General features: G+C 37.6%; 1 protein-coding gene across 2 annotated transcripts; it reads right to left on the reverse strand.

Annotated features, from left to right (window-relative positions):
• Positions 1 to 8439: 8439 nt before the first annotated feature.
• On the reverse strand, positions 8440 to 22339 carry LOC146481359 (uncharacterized). Of its 2 annotated transcripts, none has more exons than XM_085108405.1 (7): positions 22214 to 22339; positions 17915 to 18177; positions 15671 to 15785; positions 15298 to 15420; positions 13838 to 13960; positions 10595 to 10825; positions 8440 to 9803 (listed from the first exon to the last, which is right to left on the reverse strand). In XM_085108405.1, exons 1-7 carry the CDS (start codon positions 22287 to 22289, stop codon positions 9490 to 9492), a joined length of 1245 nt encoding a protein of 414 aa, XP_084964531.1. In that variant the 5' UTR covers positions 22290 to 22339; the 3' UTR covers positions 8440 to 9489. The 2 variants fall into 2 exon arrangements, with proteins under 2 accessions (XP_084964531.1, XP_084964530.1); XM_085108404.1 differs by having other exon boundaries at positions 17915 to 18216; positions 22214 to 22322.
• Positions 22340 to 24329: the final 1990 nt, after the last annotated feature.

Below are 24329 nucleotides of genomic sequence, written 5' to 3' on the forward strand. Positions count from 1 at the left end.
TATTGCGACATATTCCATTTATAAAATACCGTCATCCCATCTTATAATTTAGTAACATCTCAAACCTGAAGAAGGTTGGTCTGGGCAGCCGAAATGTTGTTTTCAAATGCATCAACACGTTCTATCAACTTTGCAGTAGTCCTTGCATTTCTTGTTTTTGTTATATGACAGTTTTAAAACAAGTATGGATGTCACACTATATACAAGCCAAACCTGAGGCGTCGAGTGTAACCCAGGGGCTCACACGGGGAAAGACTTATTCAAAGTTATGTGCCAATGATAAAATTTAAAACTGTACAAAAGTGAAAATATAAAATATCCGTATCATCATCATCATCATCATCATCATCATCATCGTTTACTTTCATTTACTTTCAAGGTCCAAAATTTTATAATTCGCTAAATTCTGACGTAACTAGTTCTCCCTCCTCTGCTTCTTTTAAAAGAAAGCTTAAAGAATTTCGTCTCTCTAGGTATTATTTTCTGTAAGGCTGTAATTCTTAACTAACTTACTTAATATGTGTGTGCGTGTGTGTGTGTACGTGTACGCGGTCAAAGTTAATTACGATAAGTCCATATTGTAATTCTAATATAAGATTAGTTATTTTAAGTGAGAAGCCTGACTTGTTATAAGCCTCGTGGTTTCTTTCAGGTTTTCTCACCACTTATTTTCTTTCATCGATTTTCTTCATTTTTTTTCCATCTGTAAATGTTGCGTATATGGCAAAATAAATGTTGTATTGTATTGCATCATTTTTGTTATTATTATTATTATTATTATTATTATTATTATTATTATTATTATTATTATTATTATTATTATTATTATCATTATTATTTTATTAAGTGTTATTTTTATTTACTATTTTTTTTTTGTTTGTGGTTTGGAGAGGGAAGGTGAAGGTCCCCCCGCCCTTCATCATAACTCCGAGAGTATTGAAGTTATAGCACTAACACTTGGAAAATAAATAAAACACCGAGGAATGTTTCCTTTGAGGTGCACAAGGGAAACTGACGACATTATTTGAAGTGAGAATTACGTCATGATTGCCAAACGGTGGCCATCTTGGATACGCCATTCTGGATTTCCCCAAAACTTTAGAAAAGCAACATAATTGACCGAAAAGCGAAATAATCGACGCCAATAGAAGAACACTAAAATGAGCTAAAACAAAGTTACATCAAAGTTATTTTTCATTGAACTGAAAGAGCTGAGTATAAAGCGAGCTATTTGTCAATCGCAATGACAACAGAAATATTCTTTGAGAGGCTCTGTAAACAAACTTGTAGTTCCAGTCGAACAATGACAGTTTATATTGATAATTTTGAACATGGCGACTCCGAAACGTCGTTCGATTTTATCGTTAATTTTTACTTGCTTGTTCATTTGTGTTTTGTTGTTGTTGTTGTCGTTGAAGTTTTTTTTCAGTGAAAGGGCTTTCAGAAATCTAAGCCAAAATAAGCAATGGGGAGAACAAAATTAAATAAAAACTAAAACTAACATTTAGACAAAATAGTTTTAAAAAAATGTTGTTTCCTGTATTCCCACGTCCTTTTATGGCCAGTTTTAAAGGTAAATTTTTCTAAGTCAGCTCGTGTCACCCTCTTGGGTATAATTTTCAAATAGATCATTTCCGAATTGCTCTGAATCTAATGATGAAAGTGGGGCTTCGTGCAATGTTTTTGTTATGAAAATTAGTTTTCATTCATATTCAAACAAAACTGATTTTTCACATGAAAAAGCATTGCACATAGCCTCGCTTTCTTAATGAGGCTCAAGGGACTCGGAAATGGCTTATTATATGTATATATTTTCCTAGCCCTTACTTCTATCTTAAACACCGCCCTCCCTTCCCCCCCCCCCCCCCCCCCCCCTCCGGGCGTACTCAAGGCATTTGACGGTGTACCATACCCGGGGAGCAGGAAATTTTATCGGGGTGGAGGATTTATCTTATCGTGTAGCGGAATTCGTACGTGGGATTTTACTGGTTTTTGGGAGTTGAGGAGATTTCCAAGGTGCAGAATATGTCGTCTTTGTGAACCAATGGTTCACTCAAAACGGGCTTTAAAATAGTCGTTGCTACACCGCTGTCTGCAAAACATAAAGAGTGATTAAAAAATGAAGCTGAAAATTTGGCCTTAGACAAGAGGCCTACAAGTTCAATTGCCCGAGGGGTGGTTGCTCGGGGTGGGGGGATGTTAGAAAATGTTGTTGTTGTTTTTGTAAATGATCGCCATTTAGATACTTCAACCATAAATCGTGTTATTTACCATCGATCATTTCAGTTCGAAACCCATCAACATTACTTAATTGCGTGATTTACGTAATAAGAACTACGGCGAATAAATTCAGAAAGTAAAGTGAATATTTTCATCTAAAACTAAAGTTTAAGTGTTTGCCAAGATAGAGATATGAAGTCGTTGTCCACTTGTCTTTACAAACAGCGCTTGTGATGTTGTCCGTGTTGGATTCGAAAGCAAATGATTTGGGGGCATTCAATTCATCGCTTTCACACGTTTAGCTACTTGAACTTCAATTTGCCAATCACTTATTTGGTTAGTATGGTAACCTGAAGCAGAAACAAAGAAAAATGAATTGTCATTGGCTCATAACCCTCTTCCGATTTGTGTTTAATGTTTATCGCGTACCAATCATATGATGAGACGATTGATGAACGTACAATAGCTCTGATCATACGGCCAGTTAAACTGCTTTTACTGGCGGTCTTTGATGAATTATTTGAGAAACTTCAAAATCTACTTAGTCTTGTATCATCGTAACTGTCATACAAACATTTTGTAACCAAGCTTATCTCCGAGCACTGCGCTATCATGAAAACAGAAGGAAATAAATGGTCATTGGTAGCTTGTGTTAGCAGATTCGGTATGTAATGTTTAAAACACGAGCAGCAGTGCCACGAAGCGCAGCAGAGTGGTTTTAGACCCGATAAAACACGTGCTGCGAGTTTTTTGAACGGCGTGTGTCAAGAGAGTTAACAACAATCAATGATGCTTTCGTGAACGTTGGAAATTAGCATACTAGAAAAACTTTAAACATCGCATACTAATAACGAGGAGGTGCTATCGGGTTTTAAAACCACTGTACGTGATGTTTTATCGACCATTTGATAGGTCAATGGGCTTATGAGTTATTAATGAATTTTTGAAAGTAGAATGGCACCCTCGCTTTACAACCTACGAACAAACAATTTTGATCAGAAGTTGCAAATATATTTAGTAACCAGGCTTATCAGGGACACCAAACGGTTCATTTCCTTGGATATCTGTTCGGATGGCCCAAATCACCTCAGAAATTCAGGTTTAGTCGTAAAGTAAAAATCTACAGTTTTCTTTGGAAAAATCTCGGCTCTAAAGCCGGCGACACACCTGGCGATTTTATACGCCGATCGCAGTGAATTTGATCACCAGCGAAAATAGCAAGAGATTTTCGCCACCGATTGATGCGGACACACCTGGCGATTTTTTTCGCCGATCGCGGCGATGTGGCAGTTTTGAAAACTCATGTGATAAAATCGCCCAACCTGATGGGTTGGCTTTACTGGCGATTCGCAGCAATAAACGTAGAAATCGCGGGAACGGGCACACTTGGCGAATTAAATCGCCGATATCTGAAATGCCAGATATCGGTGATTTTATTTTCCGATCAAGGCGATCGGCGAAAATCGCAATCGCTGCACCGGGCACACCTGGGGATTTTCGCCGATCGCGGTGATCGGCGAAAATCGCTAAGGGTGTCGCTGGCTTAAGTTTTGTAGCGCTGGAAAACCAATTCCTTTTGTTTCATAAGGGTTAATACCAAAAACAGCTAGTTCTGAATTTTTGGAATAAAATTCCTTTTCCTGAAACTTTCTGGACCGTAAATTTTCAGCTCAAGCATCCGAACAGATCAATCAGTCTTAGTTTACACAAATATGTTTTAATTGGCCACAAAACGATCCGGGAACACAGGAGACAACATTTTAAGTATTTTTCTTAAATGTTCTTTTTGGTCGGCCCCTGGTTTGTCTCTACAACTATCATAGATTCACTGGTGCGTCTATGTCAGTGAAATATGTAGTTAAGGATGGTGCCTACTTTTGTTACTGCGCATACGTTCTGAGCACCTCGAGATACTCGGGTTTCCTGTGGGTGGTACCTACAAATACAGGGATATTTTTTGCGCGGTTTAAAACTAGGCAGAGAAAGCAGGAACTTGGTAAGTGTTCTTGGTATCCAAAAAGAAAATTGGGGGTAACCATGCATTTTTCAGAGATATTAATCTTCGATTTGGGAAAAAATGCCATACAATGCTTTGTATTTTAGCGCTTTTTAGAATTATTGTTGCTTGATTATCTCTCAAAAATGCGTGGCTACCCCCAATTTTCTTTTTTGGATTCCAATAGCCCTTGCTAAGATCTGCTTTTCACTGCGCAAAAATACTTCTGTATTAGTAGGCACCGTCCTTAAATAATCTCTTCTTGCAACCTACTTGCATGCGCAGAGGGGTTTGATTCGAAAGTAACTTGAAACGTTCAGTAAATACGTACACTGATCTTCTAGCAACGGCCATAAAAACAGAATTAAATAAATGGTCATTAGTTCCTTGCGCTAATGAAATTTGAAGTTAACTGGTTCAGCATAGCAGCCAACAGTAACAAGTTTGGAAACACCTATAAAAGTCTACATGCGATAGCTATTTCAGATGCCGTAAAATCTACGTTTACACCGTTGTGTTTTTCTTAGTTTACATGAAGCACTTATTAGTTTTCTTGTTGTTTTCCCTGTAATTTCTATTCATTAGGGAATGTTTTGATAAAACTTGGGTCAGGTCATAATATTTTAGTGTAAAACGCCTCAAATAGTCTTCATACAAAACAGTATGCACATTTTTAAAACTTTATTGCTTATATTAAGATAATAAAAGGCATCAGTTATATTAAATATACCATAACATTGAAAAAGTCGTATAGACCGTTTTTGCTCTTCCGCATTGAACTGGAAGTAGCTAAGACACAAGGCTTAAGAGGTTTTTTTTAACATGAAAATAGTTTTTAAAATATTCCCCCGCAAGAGACTCCGTATTATATGAATATGGTCTATTGACAAGTAATAACGATTTACAACATCAAATCAAAATTAAATCCAGAAGGATTGAAAAAGAACAGGCTTATCACTGTCGTTTTCAATATCAAAATTATCGGCACCAAACGTCATCGCTGGCACATGTGTTTGAGAGCCATCCTCGTAGTCACCATCTTCATCAACTTCAAGTACATCATCATCATCATCATCATCATCATCATCATCATCATCATCATCATCATCATCATCATCGTCATCATCATCGTCATCATCATCACCATCATTATCACAGATTCTGTTATCAAACTGATCATCTCCCTCACAAATTTCATCATCCATGATACCACCATCATCGTCATCGTCATCATCATCATCAATTTGACTATCGTCGTCATCATCATCATCATCGGCAACAACGGACATTAACAGCTTGTCCTGATGATTATATGAGATCTTATCGAAATCTGTGAAGTTATCAACACCTTCATCATCAATCATATAATACTCATCGTTATGAACCCTTAATCTAATCACAGTTTTAACAACAGCTCCATCATATTCAAAATCTAGTTCTGAATTATAGAGTGCAGCACTGCTATGGCGAGCCTCTTTCAGTCGCTCACTCGATATGTCAGTGAGTTCATCCTGGTCATCAGTCGCGGGGAGATGTTTAATATTTCGAGGGGCTTTGTCTTCAAGGACATCGTCATCATCGTCCCAATTCCATGACCGTTCCTTCTGTTCATGTGGACGTTTAACCTTCCGGACAGGCTTCCCTTCTCCAAAATCCGCGACTAGAAGGAGGATGAGCAGTTTTAGTTTTCCAGGCATGTTCATCTGCAAGGAAAACATACGAGCAAAATGTTATGAATAACAAAGCCGAAATTGGTATGTATCCGAACATTTCTGCTTTGAATTTTTTTTTGTAAGAAAAACCTCTCAGGTCCTTCAAGGTAATTGCGTTTCGCTGTTGCCTCAGTGGGGACTTTACGCAACCACGACGGCAACGCCAACGAAAACGTCGCTTGAAAACATAAGTTCGTGTTCCTTGTACTACTTTGCACTTATTCCAATTCGTTCAACTTCTACAATGTGGCCGAACTATCCAATAACAGAACTGGTGGGAACGGTCTTTAAGTTAGCACAGAAAATGAAAATTTACTGTCATGTGCACACGCTCTCCATAAAACCTTGAATTTGAATTTTCATTCCTTTAAATCCGTGAAACATCTTAAGTAGTTTTGTGACATGTCGTGAAGACAACTAGGCCTGTTGGCTTCAGCAGATACTCGATTTATTTTCAGTTTTAAGCCTATAATTTGGTAGAATGTGTTTTACAAAGCAGTTACTGTCCGCGACTCGTAGCTAGGGTACTTCATTGTTCTTACCACGTGTTGACGTCATCTGTTTGTAATCAGAGCACGCATATAGACGCACGGTCAAATGGAATCTTTTTGCTAAATAAATTAAACTAGCAGTAATGCGAAAAAACTGACATAGTTAAGTGGCTTACCGGCCTCCCAATTTAAGTTTGAATGTCAATAATTTATTCCAAATCGTTGCCATAAACTCTAGTTTTAACCAGCTCAAATACGCTTAGCGAATTTATTACGCAATTGAAATAGCAATTATTTTCTGTTCCCAAAAATTACAAAATAAGGAGAAGGGACAAAGTTAACATTGCATGCGTGCGTGAGGTAGGTAGGTAGGTAGGTAGGTAGCGATATGGCAGCCCTTGGCTCACAACCTGAAAAATTCAGTAAAATCATCTTTCATCCTCTTAGTCTTTCTACTCTCGCTTCAAAACTGGCGAATACTTATTGTTGTCGGCGGGCTTTTTTCAATCGTCCGGAGAGAAGACTGCGTATTTGCTATTTCCACTAAGAAACACTTTTCAATTCAGGACAAGAAATCGAATCACTTCCCTACATACATGTACGGTTCTTGCCTTAATTTGACTTTAATCGCTGTAAAACCTAAATATCATAACAAAAAATTAAAGATGTGTTTTCAAGCACATTTCATTTGATAATTAAGAAACTGAACTTTTCTTATCAAATAATTTAATTTGATTTTTCATTTATCATGTCTTTTGCCGTCATTTCAGATTGAACATTTTGAAAATTCGATTACCTAGTTGTGATTTACAAACGAACGAAAAGCTACCCCGAATACTTCTTGTGGCCAAACCTCGTTAAAGTCGTGGTGTACATACTTACCAAGCTAGAGATGTTATCCACTTTTCTTTATAAATCGCGTTGGTGAGTTGCTGCTGGGCAAATTGTCCGTGCTGGAGTTGAAAGCGAATGATTTGCGGGTGTTGAGTTCGCCCCTTTCGTGCACTGAGCAGATTCATGTTGATTTTAAGTTTCCCAGCAACCGTCAGTCAATCATTTGGTTCCTATGGTAATCTCCTTGCAACTGACGTACAAAAAGGGCAGATGAATTGTCATTGGTTATTTTTGCTGCCTACTAGTAATATGAACAAACTGGTCGATTAATTTACGTTCTCCTAGATCAAAAGGCCCGCGATAACGTATACTTTGCCTTTGGCATTGCCAGACATATTTCTTGTACTGTCAGGCTGTTAATCTGGATAATTTGGGAGACTTTCTAATTTTAAAGTATGGCAAAATAAAATAGAAAAAAAATAGATAAAATAAAAAATCCCTTTCGACTTTTGATTTCCAAGGGAGTGTCCGAGGCAAACATTTTGTACGTACGTAATACGTAGGCTTATTCCCTAGCAACTCTCATACAAACAGATCAAAATAAAAGGTAACACAGGCAGCTTACGTCGGTAAAAAAATTGTGTTGAAAGAGTATCCCCTAGCAACCAACCGGCAGATATATTTTTTTTTTTTGTCTGAAAGTGACAAACAACACCTTGCAACGGCATTTAATTAATTAAGTGGTCTTTGGTCGGGTTGCGTGAGTGAAATTTGCATTGATACTATTTGATTCGGCATAGCAACCAATAAACAAACACTTTTCGTCAGCGACTCACAAATAATCATTATTAACCATGCTTATCTCCTTGTGCATCTCTAAAAATACGTCTTCATGTGGTGAAGATTTAACCATTCTCTGGTTAAAACTTTTAAGATACAAGCTTTCGATTGTTTGACGTACAGTCATTGACGGGTAAAATAAAATGAAAAAGGAAGATTGCAAAATAATAGAGTAAATAAAACGATTGTGAATTCGTAATAAAAAGAATGTTGTACCGTCCAGGGAATGGATACGAATTGTAAATTTATGGTCTCTCATTTATTCTTCTTTCATCCGAAGTCCAGGTAATAATTAATATGGCATGTCCTATATTTCACTTCCATAATAAACCATAACACGTTCACATATGCTACGGTTATCCCTTTATTGTTAAATAGTTCACAGTATATTTTTTACAGGCTTTCTTTATGTTAAGTAGAAATACGTTCACATATGCTATACGCATGCTCTTTAACATGGCCGTTTTATAATTATTTCTTTGATCACCACTTTCAGTGTTTTGGCATAGAAGAGAATAGTGACTATCTTTCGACAGGCTAAATAAACAGCTGAAAGACCGTTTAATTTTAACTATAAACTCGGACAATTTTTCAAAAACTGGCCAAAGAAACGACAAATTAACAACAAATACTGATCTAAAATGGCTGATCAATGTGTTAACTTGTTAACTTTGCACAGCAGTGAGTCTCAGGAAAATTCAAACTATTTCACCGCTTCCGATCGGCGCTGTTCCGTAAGTTCCCGTAGAATTCAGCCGTTTTGTCTGCAAGGCGTTAAATTTCAAAACTGTCGATTTATCGATCTCGGATTGAATTCTTGTTATTCCCTCGCTTTAATCTGAAGAAAAATAAACCCATCTTCATTGCTCAAAGTCGAGTCTAACCGTAAAATGAATCAGTTGTGCTTACATTTAAGACTTAGGCCTGGTTACATGGCATGTCGAAAGACGGGACGTCGAAAGATTCGGAAAGATAGTTGCTACGGTCGTAACATTAAAAATGGCTGTATTGTTTTTGCACAAGATGTAAGATACTATTTCCTAAAAATACAGCTAAGTAACGTTTATTATAAGAACTAATCCAACCTATCACAGCGCAATTTCTGTAATAGCGGTCACCAAGTCACATTTTAATATCTTAAAGCTAGGTTATAATAGTTCTACTTTAAATATACGCACTAGATTCACGACTCTGGTATATATGATGCAAAGGATATCAATTACTGAAAAAAGTTACAGCTAAGACGATAGGTTTCCAAAAAAAATAATCAAACATGTTTCAGTATGATATGCGTGATAGCTGGAGCCAATCTAGAAATCAATCGCATTGCAAGGCAAAAATAGAAACGTTTGACTACAATTAAAGTTAACTTTCTTTTCACATGCTGAAAGTCACATTACACGAGATAAAACACCTCCACTTCATCCGGTACAAATACTTGTGCTCCAGCTAGGACTGTTTTACTGTCTCGAACTTCAGAAGGAACAGGGTAGTATTTGCCAAGGTCTGTGAACGATCCTCTGTGCTGGCCTGTGCCACCTCTGTTAATGCGAAGATCATACTTTCCAAATGTTGGGCCCCAAGATCTATCATTATAAATTGCTTTTAAGGGTTCCTTTACCATGCTCCTGAATGGTTTAAGACCTTCGTTATTTTGAAGAGAAAACAATAGTGCCTTGGATGTCTCTCCGAATTCACCGTGCTTTGATTCTGGAGATAAAAATAAAAAAAATAGAATAGACTCAACTAGAAACTAAGGTAATTTTGTAAAAAACATAATTGATGTGTATTCACTAAGACTACTTGGTTTTCAACCTACATAGCTTATGCAATGTCGCTACCGCCCTAATTTTTTTATTGGGGAGAAGGCGACCGTTCACAGCTCGCCTTTTCACTGTTCATCAGGTCGTTTTGATCGAGCAATACTACCATTCGATTCTTTTGACAAACATTCAGTCAGAATGTAGGGGGATCAATTAGATAGATAAAAATATATACCCCTTTGTTTCTCCCGCATTTTTGAATAATTTTTTTTTGTTTCCGTTGCCTTGTTGACTGCAACCTTCCATTTTATATCAGTGTAAATAGGGTTAGATATAAATGTTGTGCCTTGCTGTACTTGTTACGGCAACTGACAAAATCAGAGAATAGGCCATTTCCGAGAGTTGCTTTGAACCTCATTATAACAGAGAGGCTTCGTGTATAGTAAGCCACGCAACTCCAAAATGGCCTATCAACTCTGCAGTGTAAATATAAGGAAGGAAACCTGTCATCTTCCCACTTGATTTCCTACACCGATGACCTTCCAACTGTGCTACGAGGAGAGACGGAGCAGTTCATAGGTAATTTTGATCATAAGTAACAAGAGGTTTTCCGGGACTCATAGGATCGGACTGCACAGAGGTAGAAGGCTCGAAAATTTGACCCGTAATTAGCATGTACCGTGTACTTAGGACAGAAAAATGAATCAAATAAAATTAAAGAAAAACAGGTTTATTTACCCCATGGAATATCAGTGAATCCTCCAAACACGTATTCGTTCTTCTTTACAATAGTTACCGTGTTTCTCTTTCCATCGCATTTGTCGTGAAAAACTGTGTCCTTTGCGCCGTGGGTAGTGCTGCGGTAGCATAATTTCCAGTCTGAATTGTTCCCAACGAAAGGCGCCAGAAACATTCCAAGATGGCGGAGATAAACTCCATCGTTGGAAATTATCTTTGAATCCATCATAGCTAAAAGGTATAATGTACAGAACAACTAAGGCCAAGTTGCTTACTTTCAGGTAATTTTAGTGTTTTTCTGTTGGCTTTGATTGTTTTGTTTTTTTTGGTCAAATTTAGTACCTATCTAAGAGTTTGGAAAAAGCAAGAAATCCAAGATGGCGGATTTAAGATGGATCAATGAAACTTGGTTAATAGTACGTCCAAAATGTGTTTCTTTTGTGGTCCGCAGTGGGAGGGACGATTTCTAACACGTCGGATAGGCGAAAACTTGGATTTTTAACCTTTAATTTTAACAGTAGTTAAAGGCCTCATTTGAACTGCAATATTGTTATTTTTAAAATTCTACTGAAGGACAACATGCAAAGAACATCGGTTAGTAACTGCGTCATGATTTTCAGACCAGTGGTCTGAAAATTATGACTTACAACAGAGAAATCCTGTTTTACGTAGAAAGCCAGGCTTTTGAGAAGGCAAAGAGTTTAAAGTCAAGTGAAGATAAATTCAATCCGATGAATTGCGATGAAACGTTTCTCAGAGAATTTGAAGGAATTCCCGTGGAAGTCTAAGGAAAAAACATTCGATGTTGCAGATTTCAAGTACTCTGTTGTGTTTATTGAAATGATACGATGTTGCAGTTATTAAGAGCTTTTGTGGAAAATGGGGAAAAGTCGCGTTGTCTACTTGAGACTTTTTATTCGGAAATGGTTTTCTATAGCAACACTGAAAGAACTTGAAAGTAAATTTGCCAGTTTTCAGTACAAACCCAGGGGAGCGCTTTATAAAGCCACATCACTACATAAATCCTCTCAAATTCTCGCACATGGTAACCATAAACATGAGTAGCTCCCGCTAATTTAGTCGCAGTTACTCCGCAGTTAGGCCAGCCTATGTACATGTATATGCGAACCTTCCCGCCAATTTATGGTGAGGCTTTTAACGGTGGAGTATCTTGCATATCACGCCTTGAAAAAGTGATGGTTTATTTCACGCCGTGGAATAGGCTCACCTCGAGAAATAATCAGTGAAAGCTTACAAAAAATCTTGGTTGTAAAACTTAATATCTTCAACGTCAGCAAGAATATAAAACTTGTGTGCCAAACTTATCAGGTAAACAAACTATCGAACGTGACACTTCGACCGTGAGAGATCGTGACTTCAAGAGGATTGTACAAACGGCCCTGCGGTCGCAAGCAAAAAACTCCGCGCAGTAATTACAGCTTGCATACAGTTTGCAATGTTTATCATTCCCAATGGCGTTTCGAAAATAGAAAGCAGTCACCCGACTCCTGGAAAATAAATCCACTTGTGCAAATAACCCAGAAGTGTGATTCGCCATTAATTTAATTAAAATGTTTACAACAAACAAAAAGGCTTTCATTAATCTTTAGCCACGAAATTTCACTCCTCGTTTATCACTTTTTCTGTACTCAAAATGAATATTACTGTGTTTGGAAGAACTAATTAATGAAAATTTACAAGCTCTTGCGGGATTTATATTTCCTCAGTAAACATTTCACGCAAAGTGAAGGGGATTTGAAAATGGTAACTTTTGTTCCACTCCTAGCAGTTTTACAATGAGATTTTACTTATAATCCCGCTGTTCTCCAAAAACTTAAGAGTCTTCACATTTTGTTTGGTTTATAATTGATTATACTCCTATAAATTGGCATGGTGGGGGAAATATTCATCCTGTGAATTTCGCGGCGTGAAAATTTTCACTATTAGCAAAGTTCATAAGCAAACTACCTGAAGCCGCTCAATTGTTCACCATGCACTTTACCCGGCCGCAGCACTTCATTTTCCAATGGAAACTACTAGTGTACATAATGTTTTTTGCCTACCGCAAAAAACAGTTAAATTACACATGTGCACGTACTCTGATTCCTTTCGATATGTAAACCAACGCATTAAGGTGGATGTGTGCGTTTTTTGGTGGTTTTACGTGGTTACCAATCGACAAAAAAAGCGTCCAGTTTATCTTCCAAGAACCTCTGTAGGTTTTTTCCTCGCGTCTTGTTCTTGCCAAAAGAAACATAATACATGTGAACAATTTTGGTTGCCTATCATGTGATCCGTGAATCTTAGTGTTTTCAGTATGGGGATACAGTATTCCATTTGTTTGGCCACAATATAAAAATGAAAACGTTCAATAAACTTTAAAGATTCAAGACCATTTCGTGGGTAAAAGACTAAGGGCAAAGAACGAAATTAAAACTTAAGCTTAAAAAAAAACATTTATTCGGGGTCCAGCGTGAGCGATTAGATCTATTCACCAGAACAAATGTAAACACTGAAAGTTTGTTAATGCACAACGACAATCAACGCTTGACGTATTTCTGTTTTGACGTTTACTTGGAAAAAGCCAAAATAGCTACTTCAACAATATTTAGTATTTGCGGCCTGATCTTATCGATTACATTTGACACCTGAGGGGCACTTATCGCACGGTGGAATTTCGCATTCTTTCAGCCACGTCGTTTCCTCGGATTTTTACGGTAACCTCCTTTAAAGGCTGTCATGTTTGCGTTTGATGTTTGCTGAAACGAGCAGTTCCACTTATCGAAGTGTATCCCCTCTCGTAGATGCTCTTTTGGCTCGTCACGCAATCATTCTACCCCAACGAAAAGAGCCAGAAGAGCGTCTGCCAGGGAGGTTAATCGAAGTCGAACTTTTGGAAAATATCCGTCCTGAAAGGAAATTTGCCCCTTAGTTTCGGTCAATGGAAGGAGTTAGCAGACTACACACATACTAGCTGTCTTCTTTTAAGAATACTTTATTCGCTGAGTTAATTTTTACGTCCTTGTTTTTAGTCCCGTAATGGCGGATTATGATGAATACATGCACTATACGCAGACTCATGAATAATTTATGATTTTGATGAAATTTCAATTAAATTGATATAAACTTTATATCAATTCGAGCGAGTGAAAAACAGCCCATATCACAATAACTCGTTCATTGCGCATGCGCACATTCATGAGTTAAAAACAAATCCCAACCAAATTATTTTGATTACGTTACCTGTACAATTGCGTCCATCTCCAGTAAACCCTAGGCTGCATGTGCAGTTGTACGAACCATTAGTGTTGTTACACATGGCGTTATCGTTACATCTGTGAGTTTTGTCAGTACATTCGTCGATGTCTAGAATATAATTGGGTATCATTATGATTTTCAAAAAGGCAAAACCTCACAACGGTATCTGTACTATTTCAAAGCACATTTTATCCCCCTTGGCAATTTCATATATACGTTGGCAACGTGTCATAGTACAAATATTGTCAATTATCAAGATTTAACTTTCGATATCCATACCAATATAAGTCAAATCTCTGCTTTAAACGGCTGTAAGTAATGGAAAAGGTCAACGAAATTCAAATAATGGTTGGAAGCATTATGGAATTTCAAACGATACAAATTTGAAATGTACTTTTAACACCAAAATTAGAAATACTTTACCACAAAGCTTAGAGAAAGTTGAGATCAATATGACAGCATAAAAGAGAATTATTATACTATTGAAAAATTTCAATTTCTCTTTTTTTGACAAGATTCGTCTACTTTGGGCGCTCTGGAGTACGACATGTTAGCACTACGTACATATTGCAGAGGAGTAAAACAGAACATATGCATCATATAGAAACACTGAACACAGGGAATATTTCAAACTTTTAATCAAAGACAGTCGTATAAACCAACAATAACAGTAGAATGGGGATATCATTTTTCGATACCCTAAAATACATTTAATTTTGGTTTGCGGAATGTTCTACCACTCGTTGAAAGAATGGAGTAAAGTTCAACTTCAAAGCCAACCAGGGCAATTGATGAGACCCAATGCCATGATCTTACCTAGCAAATTTTAAATACAACCGATAGACAGCATGATCAAAACACAACACTATAGGTTCACTTAAGGACGGTGCCTACTAATACCGAAGTATTTTTGTGCGGTTTTTGACTATGCGGGAAAAGCAGAACTTAGCAAGGCTTACTAGAATCCAAAAAGAAAATTTGGGGTAACCACGCATTTTTCAGAGATAATTAAGCAATAATATTGCTAAAAATGCTCCAAAATATGAAGCAATGTATGGGATTTTTTCCTAAATTGAAGCTTGATTATCTCTGAAAAATGCATGGTTACCCCCAATTTTCTTTTGAGATACGAAAAGCATTTGCTAAGTTTTGCCTTCTCCATGTAGTTTTAAACCGCGCAAAAATATTCCTGTATTAGTAGGCACCACCCATAGGAAACCCGAGTATCTTGAGATGCACAGAACGTATGCGCAGTAACAATAGTAGGCACCGTCCGTAAACTGATGCTGAGATAGTTTCTTTTAACGCCAAGTCCTCTCACACTTGATCTTTTCACCGCCGAAATTGAACGTTATTAGAGCCATCAACGCAACATCGGATTCATTTTATACCGGATTTCTGGTATCATACTGGGTAACATAAAAAGAACAGTACAACTGAAATACCTGTGCAGTTGTATCCGTCTCCAGTGTAACCAGATTTGCAGATGCACTTGTAGTTTCCTTTCTTGTTATTACATTCAGCATTTTCGTCGCACTCGTGAGTCTTTTCAAAGCATTCATCAATGTCTGCAAAAATGTCACAATACACTTACGCAATTAAGAAGAAATGATGAAATTTAAAAATATAATTATCCTTCAAACCCACAACTGCGGATTCTACGGTAGGGTGCTACATCATAATATAGTTTAGGTAAGCACGAACTTTATCATTGTGGTTCATTCAACCATACTTATGAGCTAACGAGAGAAACCAAGCTAGTCCTTTAAGGCACTATTGCCCTCGGAACAAAAGTAATCAATCATCAGTACTCCTTACCGTCCTGGCAGTTGCCACCCATGAATCCAGAAGGACACAAACAGTGATAGTTTTTCTTTGTGAATCCAGATTGACATGTCCCTCCGTTTTGACAAGGGGACTTACCACAGGCATTCTGAAGAATGAAAACATATAAGTAAGTAAGAAATAATCATAATCATAATCATAATCATAGTGCAAAATGAAACGATGACGAAAACAATGACGACAAGGCCAATGTTAATGATAATAACTTTGTCAAAACTTGGTAAAACCGGAGTAAAAATGAGATCAGCATTGCTGGTAGGGGCAAATATCGTGCGGAAGGTGCTGCGGGTTTAAGATCATGGACATCTGATTAATTTTCAATAAAATGAACAGACCAGCAAATACCAACACGAGTGACGTGCGTGAACGTGCTAGAACAATAACAACAATAACAAATAATGATAACAATAAGGAGGAGGAGGGGTAGAAGGAGGAGGAGGAGGAGGAGGAGGAGGAGGAGGAGGAGTGGAGAAGAAGAAGATTTAAGGATTCCACTCCATCTCTCCATAACTCAGAGAGTAATTAAGATGGATGATAGATAGTACGTCCAGGGATGTTCTCTTTGAGGTTCACAACGGGAGGTAATGGCTAATATGACATGTTAATCGCGCGCGTTCCGGTTTCCAAACAGTAGGCATCTTAGATCCACCATCTCGGATTTTTGCATTTCTTCAAAACTTTAGAAGACCTTCAAATTTGAGTAGAAAGAAGTCAAAACCAATAGAAGAAGGCTAAAATGAGCACCAAAAGTTACTGTTAGAAAGTTCTTTTTGTTCATTATAACAATTTTCCATTTTCTAGCAGCCATAGTAACATCAAATTTAGTGAGCATTGACCTCCCAAAGCAAATTATTTCTAGACATATTTCTAAAAAGGCCACGATGTTTAGTAACATTTCCTCAAGTATTTAAAAAGTTAGACCTTCAAAGTCGGCGCGGGCAAATCCCACCACCCTCCCTCACTCCGGTTTAAAGGGACACAGTCACCTTTATGACCGCGCTGACCTGGACACTAGTTTTGTTAGTTTGAAAAGCGTCTACCTCAACCTGAAATCAAAAGGTGTCGAATACATCTAGAAATACGCTTCAATCTTCCCGGTGTGTTTTTGGATTTTCAATCTTTTACTGAAAACCTGTTTCTGAGTATGGTTTTGCTCATCCTATGATAAAATTTTATCATATTTGGTTAAAAACAGTATGGATCGCGTCTCCAACGAAACATGAAAAGAAGAGGTGGGAAACGTGAAGACCCTGGGTGGAAGAAATCGCCTGCGTCGACTAAAATAAGAAGAGAAATCAATCAAAAACATTGGAGAGCAAATCACCATGGTAGATATTTGGAAAATCGCATTTTCTCGACCTGGCGAAAGGTTCGTGCGGAGCGAATCTTCGTAAAAGATTCGAACTTCGCGTCATGGCTGCTTGGTTTGGAGCGTAGACGAAGACAAGCTTCGGTACACAGTCGATTATCTCCTCGACAAGGACAACCTTTAGTAGAACCTTGTTTTCTACGGGTCGAGCAAGCGTTCTTGCAATGACATGGGTTTGGTTCTAAATTTAGATAGTGGAGAAGCTGTAGAAACGAAATTATAAGAGCAAAATATATGATTGAAAGCAGAAATTCGATTCGCTACGTTTTAAAATTGACATATTCTGTAATATAATATTTGAACTCAATTTGCTTCTCATGCAAACACTTTTCACACGACCAGATACCGAAATAAGCGATTAAATGATTTTTCTTCTTCTTCCTATTCTTCTTCTTCTTCTTCTTTTTTCTTTTTCTTTTTCTTCTTCTTCTTCGTCTTCTTCGTCTTCTTCTTCTTCTTCTTCTTCTTCTTCTTCTTCTTCTTCTTCCTCTTCTTCTTCTTCTTCTTCTTCTTCTTCTTCTTCTTCTTCTTCTTCTTCTCCTCCATGGTATCAAGGAAATGAGTGTTCTAATATTGCATTAGGTCTATAATCACTATAACAATTTTGACTGGCAAATACTTCGACTCGACAAGATTTGTTTAGATTTTTCAAAGGATTTTTTCAAAGGATGCGCTTCTCAGCGCGAGACGTGCGATGAAGTGTAATATGCAAATCAGCTAAGAAATGATATCTAATGTGCATGTGCACCAGCTAACGGTGTCCCTTTAAATAGGGTAAAAAAACTTGACCTACTGCTTTAAGAGATTTTCGAGAACGGCTACGATTTTATGCCTTTATCTATTATTACCTCAGTTCCACGATAAAAGTAATTTTCTTCGTTCACCAGATCTTCATCGTGTTCTCCATGAGTTGAATTGTTCAAGTCACAGCTGTTTCTTCCATTGCCGTCCTTTTTTGTCTCAAAATTGATACTAACACAATTATGTTCTTCATAGCACAGCCGCTCGCATTCAGGCAAATCCTGTACACGGACGTTCTTTACTGTGTGGTTCACGAAGCGTTTGTTGGCGAAGAAAAGAGAAGCTGGGAACGCCAACGTACGACAAGGAACTGAAAGAGTCAAATTATCAACAGTAGGCAACAGTGATTCTAAAAAAAACATACTCCACCCTAAGTGACGCAAAACTCTTCTGCTTCAGATGATTTGCGAGCAAATGTGCCTCCTCATTAAATGCACACAAAACAGGGAAAATTTGAACTTTAAGATTTGTTGTTAACGAACCGGAAGTAATTAAGGTTCCTATAATAGGACCCTAAGAGTTTTCCGCCAGTACACTCTTTCAAAAAAACGCCAATGAAGTACAGTAAGCCTCCATGGCAAACCGTCTCCTTTAAAACTATCCAGGCTGGGTTTTTAGATCCTGAAGCTGTGGTGGGAGAAACAAAGTACCCCCTAATCCCCCCCCCCCCCCCCCCCCTCCGTGGAACCTTCATAACTCCAATCAAACCTGGAAGGTAAATAGTATATATAAGACTATTTGAAGAGGAAATTACCAAATCCCATACCTTGATATTGGTTTTCTTGAGTTCTCCAAAACCTCGAACTATAGACTATAGATTATGGCCTTATTTCCATCCCAATACTATAGACTTAAAGACTTTGGATTTGGACCTAATTTTCATCCTAATACCATAGACTATGAATTTTGGCCTAATTTTCATACTTATTCTATAGAGTATGGATTTTTCGTCCAATTTTCATCCCAATACTATAAGCTATGTATTTATAATTTACATCCTAATACTATGGACTACCGATTTTCCCCCAACTTTCTACCTAATAGTATATCTATGCATTTGACGTAATTTTCATCTAATTCTAAAGACCTAATTTTCATTCAAATACTATAGACTATGGATTTTGACCTAATTTTCATCCTTATAGTATAGACTATGCATTTTGGCCTAATTTTCATACTAATACTATAGATTATGGAGTTTTGCCCAATTTTCATCCTAATACCATAGGCTATGGATACTTATCTATTTGGCGCAAAACTTATCAAAACCAGTAAAGATAGAGATGATATAAAATGTAAAATTAACAGTGAAAAAATAAAACTTTTCTTTTTCAGGAAAAGGTAAAAAAAAATTCCAGATACAAAATATGGCTGTCTAGAACTTCTTATCACGGAAACATCATGTCAGGTCAAAAATAGAATGTCATGCAAAACTGTTCTAATATAAATTTTAGGAAAAGTCACAACGTTCGGCGATGTTTTGCGATAATATTAAAAGGTCATTAATGTTCAAAGTCAGCGCTCAGTGATACTATGAAGTTTTCACACATTTTTTTCAGAAAACGCTGGAGTGAACAACTTGTCACAACTGAACGAAGTTTAAATTTGCATTTCACAAGCACAAAGGTGTGGAATCAAGGAGGGACTTGCCCTTTTATTGCCGAACTTCTTGTTTAAATTAATATGGTAAATGTTTCTTCACAGGTTTGCTTCAAAAATCGTTCTTCACGTGCGTTTGTTTAAAATTTACAGGCAAATATAGCTAGGGAAGAATTATAATTATCAATGTCTATGGAGGATAGAATAAAACTTAATAATGATAAGGAACATTCAAATTCGCAGACATAGCATTGTAGAAAAACTTTCTGACTAATGTGTACAAGCCGCAGCCTCTGACTTGAAACTGCATACTAACCTGGCCAAACTGCTAGTGCCAGAAACAGCGAAAAAGCAGAAATTTGGCGTCATCAATTGTAATGAAATTGTTGGCAGGCATAAAGTGAACGATTCGCTAACAAAATAATTGTGAAAGAGTACGAGGACCAGGTCCAAACCCCCATGCAAAGCGGGAAATAGAACCATGTCACTTTTGCTTCCGATTCGCACTATCGATCTCGCGGATGACAACATTTAGCGTTTTGCTAAAAGATCAGTGTGATCTTTAATGTTTCGAATTACAACCGTCGTTTATCATTCTGGTCTATACTGAAAGACCTGTAAAGCAGAAATATATACAAGACTTGAAGAAGGAAAAATATGATATAAGAAAATCAATTTCTCTAACTCTAAAAGTCCCAATTATTCATCTATCTGAAAAGAAAGGAATTAAGAAAGACCGTGCCGATTATGCCCTTGTCGCGAAACAGTGCACGTGGTAAAACAGTTCTCTCGATATTTTACTAAAAACAAAACAACGAATGAAACAGGCAGTTATAAAAATGATCGGTCATCCGGCCAACAAGAAAATTTAAGAAAAATACATCGAATATGAAATAATGGCCTTAGCTCCCACGAGTCTCCTGTAGCTCAGTGGTAGAGCATCCGAACTAGTAATCGGAAGGTCTTTGGTTCGACTCCTGATAGGAGCACTTGGATTCCTTTTTTTCCGAGTATCCCTGTGTCACTTTCTAGAATAATACAACATTCGCAATACATCGAATGTTGTCTCCTTTCTTGTGAGATCGTTTTGAACCGTTTTGAAGACATTTGTGTAACCTAATGCAGTTTAGTCACTTCGGATCCTTTAGCTGAAAATTGAAGTTTTAGAAAAGTTTAGGAAACATAATCTTATCTCCCTAATTTGCGAGCTGTTGCTGGCTTTACAAAAATGCTAGCTGACCTTATTTCGCATTGTGAACGAGATATTTGACCCTTTGAATACAAAAGGAACTAGTTTTCCAGCGTTACGAAATTTCCAGCTGACATTTCGGACTAAAAAGCCTTAGATTTTCTTAGTTATACTAATAAGAATTTCTGAGACGATTGAGGCCTCGTGCTCCCAAACAGGAAAAATGAGCCGTTGGTTAAACCTCTGTTTTCATATCAGTTCGATCGGTGGAATTGCTTAGTGGCTTCGATGGGTACAATCCTTTTGGTTCTAAGAAAAACCCAAAGCCCAACCGAAGTCAAATTAAAAGCTATACATTTGCAAAGAACTTCAACACAATCAGAGGTGAGGAACTTGTTCTTTGGCATCACGTATTACGAATAATTTTAATCTGTTATGACAGATGCATGAGTGCGTTGCTAACAGCAAATTATTAAAAACTACATGGAGAAATATGCCGTGCGCAATAATTTTCCCAGATAATTTATTTTCGGACTTTCTCGATGAGAAAATTAAAGGGATTTATTCGAAGCTTAAAACTCTCAAATTAAGCCTGCGAAACGGTGAATGTTTTCAGGGCTGATTCCTTAATATGGTTTAACATTTCCTCGTTTATAATTTACATTTCAGTTAAGATTACATAAAAACATACCAGGTGAAGAGAAGCCAATGGAACAACGAAACTTCTTGTGTATTTAATAAACTTCCTCCTGTTATGGAAACTATGACATGTTGCGTAAACAGTGTCTTAAATTTTATGCAAGGATATTCCGAGCATAACGTTCCCTCAATATACCATAAATAAAAAAGGAAGCTAAACACTCGAAAATGCTTGCTGCTCAGTAGTGCTAAAATTCGAAGGTCTTTATGAAAAAAGAAAGAAAATTAAAATTATCACCGCATTTGAAAAATACATATAAGATTGACCTTTGTTATTACATTAATCAGAAAAACAAACGCAGAGAGATTTCGACGTTTCTGTGACATCCTGTTATTTAAAAATTCTTCAAACAAACCGCAATATGTTAACGAATGTTTAGTCTTATCAACTCCAGTGTCGCAATCGTATTGAATATATTGACAGTATTTACGGTGCTTATACAAAAAAATATTTTATCTTTTGGGGCTGGTTCTGCATAGTGGTTTGAAGAATAAAAATGTTACTATATTGGAATTGATATAGCTCAACGCTTGGAATACAAAACGTCTATTTGGTATGAGAAAAAAGGGCCAATTCAAAAAGTGAAATTAACTTTCGACTAACTATATTAACCCCCTTTGTGCTGATACACCTGGCTGTTACAGACACTCCGCAGAAGGGCGGATTTGATCTCGGCGAAAGGCGAAAGATAAATACACAACAGCTCAAAAGAATTGATCACGGCCTTTGAGCATTTCCACAATGACGCAAACTAGACCTAATGTAAGTCTCTATCACGTACCTGCAAAATTTTTCAAATCGATATATGTCTTAATTAATCTTTCAAAAACTGGTTAAAAGATCTATGGACACACTTACCATTGTCCAAGCAGGCTGTTGCTTGCTTCCAAGAAGACAACGACAAGAGAATCCAAAAATATATTGCAGAGTCCATGTCTGCATCACTGTGCTACTGTGAAATTCCGCAAGCAGAGCGATAGTGACGCCAAGGCGATGGTTTGCTATAATTATTTTGTCGCACTTTGTTGCTAACCTGTTTCAACATCTATCTTATTATCTCAGATACTGCTGTCATAATTTGGTCAATAAACCACCGGAAAATTACGAAGTACTGCCTTTTGAAAGTAACAGGTGTTCGTGCTAATTAGCTGTTATTGTTATTTTGCGAAAATATGGAAATTTGACAATACTGTCAACCGGTTTGTCCTCCTTTTCGGAAGACAATTGTAATTTAGGCATCATTATTTTTCAAGGCGTTTGAAAAGACGGTAGAATACCGTGCCAAATTCCGAAATGTTGTCTAATTCAACTTTTTACTTAACAAATGCGAAATAACTTTCAATTTCTCTCATAAAATTACCACGAACCCTGCAAAGGAAATTGCTAGAATGAAACAACTAATAACCAAGATAAAATTTGCGTAAATAACTTAACAGCACAGTAAAGTGTAGTAAATTAAAGTTAAGTGAAGTAATTTATTTAATGTCAATAAAACGGGGAATGCTTGCGAGCAAGAGGCTCGTGAAAAAATGCTTGACAATAATCCAGATCGAATTGGAATTGAAACGCGAATCGTGGTCAGTCACCCTTTCCATAAACAATAACCAAAAAGTACGACAAAACATATTACGTATGCCAGACACTCCGGAAATAGATGAAACTCGTGCATTTGAACTGCGGATGAACGAATTAATGACTAAGAGACCCACTGCAATTACATATCTACGCAACTAAAGCAGCTGCGATAAGAAAGCCTGAAAAGAATTAAGGTTTGAATGTACGTACCATGGAAAGCTGTTTCACCATTGTTTGGGCTCATAGGCATGGTATAACCTAGTCAATACAGAGGCTCGATCAGTGAGCGGCTTTAAACCCCGTCTCCACGCAAAGGCGCTCTTTGAGCACGCTTCTACCTTGACTTGGCTAAGGCTTGCTGATGGGCCCCCAGCAAATGTGCCGCAAAGTTTACAGTGCCTTGTCGTTTACTGATTATTTGGGATGGAATGAGATCGATGATGATTTTCCAAATTTAGATTATTCTAAGTTTCTAGGAAAAATGTATGTTCATCGTCATTCTTTTATATTTTTGTACAATTTTCTTTATCGTCTTATTCTTTCTGATTCTCTTTGGATGGTCTCTCGTGCTTTGGAGAAAAAAAAAGCCAATCAAGATGGTTGTTCGTAAGAATAAATTCCTACGTCATATCACAATAGCTTCATCGTAGCCTGTTCCAGGCTCTCGGTGTACCCCAGGAGATGCGAGAGGAACGAAAACGAGGGGGCCTAGAGCACATTTTGATGTAAGTGGGCGGTTGGCCAAGTCAATAATCTGTCAGCACAAACGCTAGCTGCAGTACAGGCACCCTGAATCTGATTCTCGTATCCAAGGCAATCCGGTTGGTGCCTCAGAAATAAAGGCCTTGTTACGGGACCATTCTTCGGGGGCACCACGCGGATTGCCCTGGGCACGAGGTTGCAGGCGGGCTATCCTTTATTCAAGATGGCGGCTTTCGAAACACAAAGGAATTTTCGCCTTCCATGTTGAAACAACTGAAAACAATGAAAAACGGTTTTTTTGTGGATGGAAGGCTAAGGCCCCATCCACACTAATGTGTTTTCAAAAGTCTCAGTTTCCATCTCGGCCAAAACGAAGCAAAATATTTTCATCCCCACTAGCGTTTTTGTATCACGTATCCACAGTAAAACGCTTGAACGACTGGACCTGGGGTTGCGCACGTGTCAACTTCACAAGACCATCCGCCATCTCGGATAGATGCTCCGAGTTGGACTGGAACCGATGACATGTGACTCTTTAACGTCACCGTTTTCAAGTCTTCGTTTTCACCTGTCCACACTAGAAATGAAGCGTTTTTAAAACGATGCAAACGTTTTTGAAAGCCCCCGTTTTTCTTGGCGATTTAGTGTGGATGCCGCTTTCTGTCAGCACACACGACAACTTTCTGTTTTGAAAATC

The sequence above is a fragment of the Pavona decussata genome, unplaced genomic scaffold, assembly GCF_977016875.1.
Source record: "Pavona decussata unplaced genomic scaffold, jaPavDecu1.1 SCAFFOLD_50, whole genome shotgun sequence".
NCBI lineage: Eukaryota > Metazoa > Cnidaria > Anthozoa > Scleractinia > Agariciidae > Pavona > Pavona decussata.

Bases quoted from the DNA above. Each gene is read 5' to 3' on its own strand.
- LOC146481359 (XM_085108404.1), bottom strand. From the start codon at position 22,289: ATGGACTCTGCAATATATTTTTGGATTCTCTTGTCGTTGTCTTCTTGG. The intron at 15,786-17,914 runs GTAATAATAGAT...TTCATTCTTCAG, and splicing joins ACTTTTATCGTGGAACTGAG to AATGCCTGTGGTAAGTCCCC. The intron at 15,421-15,670 runs GTAAGGAGTACT...ACATTTTTGCAG, and splicing joins GGGTGGCAACTGCCAGGACG to ACATTGATGAATGCTTTGAA.